This window comes from Choloepus didactylus, chromosome 1 (genome assembly GCF_015220235.1).
Source record: "Choloepus didactylus isolate mChoDid1 chromosome 1, mChoDid1.pri, whole genome shotgun sequence".
Lineage (NCBI taxonomy): Eukaryota > Metazoa > Chordata > Mammalia > Pilosa > Megalonychidae > Choloepus > Choloepus didactylus.
The window spans coordinates 152502986-152510234 of record NC_051307.1 but is presented as its reverse complement, the minus strand read 5'-3'; the positions used below and the strand labels follow the sequence as shown (position 1 = coordinate 152510234).

General features: G+C 42.3%; 1 protein-coding gene and 1 pseudogene across 1 annotated transcript in view; both read right to left on the bottom strand.

Moving 5' to 3' along the window:
* Positions 1-1272: 1272 nt before the first annotated feature.
* LOC119539556 lies at positions 1273-3977 on the bottom strand (annotated as a pseudogene).
* Positions 3978-4108: 131 nt separating this feature from the next.
* SLC9A9 (solute carrier family 9 member A9) overlaps positions 4109-7249 on the bottom strand; it is a 592279-nt gene continuing 589138 nt past the window's right edge. Inside the window, exons 15-16 of the mRNA XM_037843226.1 lie at positions 7090-7195; positions 4109-5749 (exon numbers count right to left, since the gene is read on the bottom strand). Coding sequence (XP_037699154.1) covers positions 5513-5749; positions 7090-7195 — 343 coding nt within the window. The 3' untranslated portion in view covers positions 4109-5512. The remainder of the gene's footprint in view (positions 5750-7089; positions 7196-7249) is intronic.

Below are 7249 nucleotides of genomic sequence, written 5' to 3'. Positions count from 1 at the left end.
CCTCTCTGTTATCAATTTGCTATAGATCCTTCCACACTATTTTTACCACTAACAATATGCCTTGGACATATTTCCACGTGAATACATACAGACCCATCTCAGGCTTTACGGTTGCTGTGGAATGTTCTCTGGTATGGGTGCACTGTAGTTTAGTTAACCTTCTATTATAAATGGATATTTTGGTTGTTTACATTATTTTGCCATAACAAACAATGCTACAGTTAATATCCTTTTTTTTAATACCTCTTTATGCACATATGATAAGTATTTCTTTTCTATAGAAATACCTAAAAGGAGAAGTTCTGGATAGAAGTCATACACATTTGATTGTTCAGATTCTTTGTACATTTTTGTGTTAGTTTTTTTTTCCTTTTCTCGTGCATTAGTAAGAGTTCTTTGTATATTCTGAGGAATAATCCTTATTCACACACACACCCACATATATTTTTTCTCTCCTAGTTTATTTCTTTATAATTTTGTTTATTGTGTCTTTTGTCAAAGAGGTTTCATATTTTGCATGGTCCAATTTTTCATACTTCTCTTTTGGTTGTGTCTTTCTTAGAATACCTTCCATATTCCAAGGTAATTTACATATTACTTTTTTTTTTTTTATTGCTATCCTGTAGTTTTGATTTTCATGTTTAGCTGTTTAAATTACTTGGAATTTAGTTCTGTATATATGAGAGGACCTTACATAATTTTCTTTCTTTTTCCAAATGGAAAGCCAATTGGTCCACACAATTTATTGTGTAGCCCGTTACTCTCCACCCCTAAATTGAAATGCCATTTTTTTAATGAATTGAATTTCTAAACACGTTCATGTGTCTCTGTCTGTATTCTTATTAGATTTTCTTGATCTCTTTGCTGTTTTAGTTACTATTGTGTTATCATATATTTTTATATCCAATAGAGAATACATTTATTTCTTTAGCTGTCTGTCTATTCCTACAAGATATCTGATGGCTAGGACTGAGTCACACTTGACTTTGAACTTAAAAGACTTGCTACATAGTTTGCATCCACATGTGTTGAATGATTCAAATGAATAAACCCAGAAGCTATTGGTGCTTCTTCCTCTCACTGCAGATACTTGTTAGAATACTTTGTATTCACAAGACTTCAAAAAGATCATGGTGAAAAATAACATCTTCCCAGATTTTATTCCATCTCATATTAAAGCCCAGTTCTTGCACTGCATTATTTCATAGAAATCTTATTATTACTTAATTTGTTTTTTTTAAATAAATAATGCATGTACAGTGTTGTAGAAAACTCAAAAGGTGCAAAAATGAAAAGTCAAGTTTCCCTGCAGTTTTTTTTTCTTTTTTTTTTAAATGATTCATCAATTCTTTATTTTGGCTAATGTCAACTGCATTCATTACAACCATTTAATTTATCATAGCTCAGAGGAGAGTCTTTCACTAGACATTCTGTTGTTATTAGACACTAAAAATCAGGAAGAGACTGGAGGATGTTTACAATGGTATAAGAGGAGGAGAAAAGGAGCTCAGGAGGGAACACACTGTCCTGCCCATCCAACTGCAGAAAATGAATAACCAGATCAGATCTCACTTAAACAGCAGCTTTCCCCAAAAAGGTTTTCGGAAAAAGGCCCCATAACAATTATTCACTGGACAAAAAAATGTTGGTTTTCTAGAAGAGATCTCCTTGATGTGAAAGACTCTATTTAGAGAGCAACTATACATGGTGCCATGACAGAGCTGGGATCACTAGAGCCTGGCAACAATGAAGATGCTACTGAGGACACAGTAATCTCTAGGGCAAGCTCTCGCTCACAGATGTGTGTTGTTTTATGGTGCAAAGATGGTATAGCCAGTTCTCATGGAGATGTCATGGGGGGAGGCTTCTTTTTGCTGCCAGATTCAAGGAATTTATTAATTGAAGGGATGTTACTTATTTTCACTGTGAACTCCTGGAGGTGAGGAAATGCAGAGAGGATATTAGGAATTTTCTCTTCTATAGCCAAAATGGTTTGAAGTAGAAGCACGTCCACAAGGCTCAGCTGGCTGCCAACAAGAAAGGTTTGTCCATGATCCTTTAAAATCTTTTCAAACACAGGAAAGTACCTAATGACAGCCGTCTGGATCATGCTGACCACTTCCTTTTGTTGATCATCTGGTTTTAAGAAAAGATGCATAAATATCAGTTCCAGAGATCCAGCGTCCCCTCCACCTACATGTTAATCAGGGTTTTCTCCTTGAGGTCCTTGCCAAAGAGATGGTGCTTCTCCTCTATGTAGTGGAGGATGCTTTGCATCTGCACCAACTTCATTCCATCAATTTCAACCATTGACACTTTTTGAAACAGCAGGTGGTTGCCATTCTGTAACTTCAGCGACTGTTCTTTGGTTTCTAAAAATTCTTCATCAAACTTGACTCCAGCGGCAGCTAAAACCCATCTTATGGATTCAATCTGGCCTCTTCCTTGGGATAGTGGAGATTGGGCTTTACTGCCACGATGGCCTTTCAGGCTTTCTGGAATTCACACGCAAAGCCCAGAGCCACACAAAGTGAATCGCTTGCCATCAGCAGCCAGGTGTGAGCAGCGGCAGCGAGAAGGCGCTCCAGGTAGGCTCCCCCTAGTTCTTGAGAGCCAACCACGTTACTAGTTTCTTCTGTAACTTCTGACTGTTATCATACCATAGGTTCTGCTCTGCATATTGCTGTTTTCATTTAACAGTATATCCTGGAGATTATTCAAGAGATGGATACGCCATGATTCGTTTCACCAGGATGGCAATTCAGTTGTTTCAATAAATAGCCCTTATATGTATAATTCTCACAGATCTGGAATAAAAGTCCTGTTTATGAAATTGCTGAGTCAAAGGGCATTTACATTTTCAGTTTTGGTATATATCAATGAATTACCCTTCAGGAAGTTTCATGAATGAAGAGATTGTCGACATTTGCCACCAGTCATCAGACTTGCTCAGAAAAGCCTGAGTACCAGGGAGACACTATAGAGGATACTTGAGCCAGGACCCTGACAGCGAGTAGAATTGTGTGTGCGTGCGCAGTGTTTATGTGGCAGGAAGTTCAAGGAAGAATCACAAGTCAATTAGTTAATTAGAGTCCTGTTTAAAGCTCTAATAATGAGTGGAAGCATTAGTGGTTTGAAACTGACAGTAAATAATAGGTTTGAGTTTCACAGTCCTGATGCTGCTAATCAAAGCACAGGGCATTTCTTAAGATTATAAATTATTATCTTTCACAACAGGAGCATGAAGTGAATTTGGTTTTATGAATTGCTAACTGGGACACTAGCCTCTGTTCTCCTCTTGGGCTGTTTCAGAGAGAAGTAGGTGGTAATCACATTTTGAATCGGGAACAACTTCTTACAGATTGGGCAGGGCACAATTTCCTCAACCCCACAATACCTCATCTATCTGGAGTCAACTAGGTCAAGTGGCCCAGACTGGCTTAGACAGCCCAACTTTTCCTTGTAATGGTTCATGCTGTTCAGTTGGAAAGAGACTTTTTTTTTTATAGGCAGAAAGAGGGCTTTGCTGGAGGTGGGAGGGCAGGAGGCTATTTCTGCTGTCCCCTCTGAGTGAGCTGGTGCTGATTTTAGACTGTGTACCTTCCCCTCCCCACCCATCTCATTTCCATCCGGTTGGCCATATTTCTCTCCCTTCTCTCCACTCCTGGTGCCTTGATGTCTGTCTTTTTTTTGGGGTGGGGGGGGGAGTCCTCTTTTTCCTTGGTGTGTCTTTCTCCACACAAAGGGAAAGAAAGAAAACACCAAGTTCTCATTGCTTCCTCTCACATGATGGGGCAGAAATGAGATGAATCCTCATTTTCTGCCTTTCTTTCTCCTCCAGTGTCCCCCTATATTTGAATCTCCTCCTTGATTTCTGGTCACTTGCAGTGGCAGTGTAAAAGGAGGAGGCCGTCGCCTTCCCCCTGACTCAGAGTTTGCTCCTCTGGCCACTCTCAGCTCTGCTCTCTTCCTTCCTTGAAACCCCTGTGGCTCCCAGGACGTTTGCACCTTCCTGCATCACCTGGCTCCTTGAGTACAAGAACTCAGAGATGCCACGTAGCAAGAACAGAGAAAATGCCTTTAAATAAAGCATATGCCAATATCACCATACCTTAAGACAAACTTTTATTTAGGATTAAGTCAAATTAGAAAACGTCATGCTTCACCATGTGTCTTATTTACCTGGAGTAATCAGTCTATCCTTACAATCCGTGCCTCGGATTCTATTGTTCAGAAAGCGAGAAAAATCGATGTGCACAGCAGTGTGCCGACACCACCGCGGTTAATGTTTAAGGCCTAAGAAGTGGTCAGCAAGGCAGAGGTTACTTCCAAGCTCTGGGCGTGGGGCAGGCGGCATTCCCTACCTCCCTCGAAAGCGGGCTCATCCTAGCCTGGGCACCTTTAAGACTGGGGCCTGCTTTTTGGAGTTTAATACGGGAGAAGCCAGGCTTGAGGTATCTTTAAGGCTTAAAAGGCACAGGTCATGCAGCTGAATTAAAAGCTGTTTCGTTGGTCTCTGGAAAGCGGGCCGCGATGAGCAGCCTTGGGGGTGGAGGGGTGGGGAGTCCGGGGTGCGGAGTCCTGACGCCGAGTCCTGGACTCTCTGTGTCTGGACAGCCGGCTCTGCGCCTCTCCCCACTGCGCCTGCGCGGCCGAGCCGCAGCGCGCGCTGCAATTGCAGGCCAGGCGCCTGTCGGGGTCTCCTGCACAGTCTCTTGTAGAAACATCTCTGAGTGGAGAAGTGACTCACAACGCGAGCAAAGACAGGGAGGCTCTTTTTCAGGGGAAAACACGGTATGGGGAAAAGAAAAAGAAATCAGCGTTCCCTGAAACGGTCCTACTAAGCTGGAAATCGACACTGCATTTAGCGCTGAGCCACCCAGGTGTCCGCGATCCCTTTGACAAACGGGAGAAGCAGCTCGTAAAGGGTGCCACCAAGAATAATGGCCCCCACCCCTGGTGCCGCGTGGGTTCTGTTAGACTGTCAACAGTGGGAATGGAGCACTTATCTGAGCTCTTCAAATAGCAAGTGAAAGTCTAGGCCTTAAAAATACAACACATATCACTAAAAACTGGACATTCCCTTAGCTTAGGAGCAACAGTTTACACTCAGAAGCTCTTCTTTTTAAAAAAATTAACTCTCCTTAATGAAGAGAATAAAATCCAAAATCTCAGGACCTAGGAAGCTGTATACAGAGAAGAAACACCTTGCAGACTCAAATAAATATTTCCTCCTTATAGCAGTTAGAGTCCTCACTCCCTTCCCTCTTCATCCCTCCCAATTCATTAATAAAAATGGATGCTGTCAAAAAATTAAATTCAATTGCATAATAGAGAGCCATGATAATAAATTCTCATTTCTCCAGGCACCAGAGGATAGATGTGACAAGGTTTTGATTCTCTCCAATTTATGCTTTTAATACATTTTCCAGCCTCTCCCTTACACTGCCTCATCAGCTTGCCTTGTATTCCTCTGTGAGCCCTGCATTACTTGTGATTACATTTGCACTGCTCATGCCAATTTATTCAGCTGGGATTGACTGGGAGTTGGTTCCATCTTGAGTTCATAGCCCCCGAGGCCAAGGTCCCCCTCATAAATGTTGTCCTTGCTTGAAGTCTGGGGTGACGCTTTCTGGTCCAGACCCAGCCTTGCAGGAGGACTGCAGGGTGAGGCGGCTTGCTCCTGATAGTTCATGGCTAGTTCGTCCTGATTTACAATGCACTCCACATCATCCTCTTTCAGCTGCTCCTGGATTTTGAGAAAAGAGAAAGAGAGATCCCTTTATGATGAAGGCAGAAAATAATAGCAGTCCTACAGTGCAAGAAAATAGGGTGTTCGTTTTCCTTTTCTTAACTGCCCCAGTCTTGCCTTGGCTGGAGTTTCCACCTACAGTGGAAACCACCTTTTCCACCTCCATGGGCACGATGAAGCATCGGAGACCTGACTCCACAATGCAGTCATAAGGAACCTCCAGACCTAAGGGAGAATCAGTGGAGACCAGATGCTAATTAAGTGCCTCTTTAGGGTACGGGAGTTGAGATGGAATTCGATGGATATTTCCTCCATCGGTACCCCATAGGCTGATTGAGAGAGGTTAGGAGTCAGCCGACTCCTGTGACGTCAGAGTAGGCAGTAATTCTCAGTGTTGGTTTCCTAACAGCCCTGCGATCACAAAATTCTCCAAACACAGCTTCTGTTATATTTTACTTTAAAAGTGTGTCTTCATAGCATGTTTCCTGGGATGGATGTCACGAGGCTAAAAATGGTTGGAAATCTCCGTAGAGTAATGGCCCAAACTACCTAGATCTGGCCACTAGAGCTTTCCTCAAACAGAGGTTGCCGTGATGGAAAGAATTAAGATCTCACCTCCCCTGGTTTGGGGTGGGCTACGCAAAATTATCTGTCCAATGTAAACACTGATGAGGTGGCCTTAGGCCAGTGACTCTCATCTTTTCATCAAAATGACCTGGAGAACTTGTTAAAACACAGGATGTAGGTCCTCAAGCTCAGAGTTTTAAAGGTGGGGCCTGAAAATTTGCATTTCTAACAAGTTTCCTGGTGATGCGTTGGTCTGGTGACCACACTTTTGAGAACCACTGTTTTAGGCTTCTGTGCCCTGAACGTAACTGATACCTGGTTTTTCTAGGTTTATGCAAGAGGGTGGCTGACTGAACAACCTCTTAAGTCACTACCAACTCTAAGATCCTGCTTTCTCCAATTCCCTGACACTCTGATTTGCTGGTAATGATTCTAATTTCTTCTCAGTGCTTTTTATTCCACTCCCTTGAGCTATAAAGCACAGGCCTAATATTCAAAACCTCCAAACACAGCAGTTTGTGAGGACACATTACTTCTTTTATGTTTTCTAAGTCCATTTTATGGTTAAAAATACTGATAACAATAAAAAATTGCATATTTAAAAGAAGAAATAAGCCTAGATCAGCAACAACAGAAAAGAGAAGATAAATGCTGCTTGGTGCAGTGAATTTTAAGAAAGGTTTCTTCTTCGATGTGGGAAGTCCTACCACTGAGGTTCCTGGGCCAGTCAGTATTCATCAAGCCTGTTCCCACACGGGATATTTACTCACCCCATAGGCCTGGGGACTGGTGAGCAGCCTGGAAATTGGGTTGCACCATTCAGGTAACGTTGAGGTCAGTGGAGGACCAGAATGGGTTAAGATTGGCTTCAGATATCTGTGAGGCCTGTTAAGGAATACTTGCCAAAGGAGTTAGGATTTAACTGGTTAG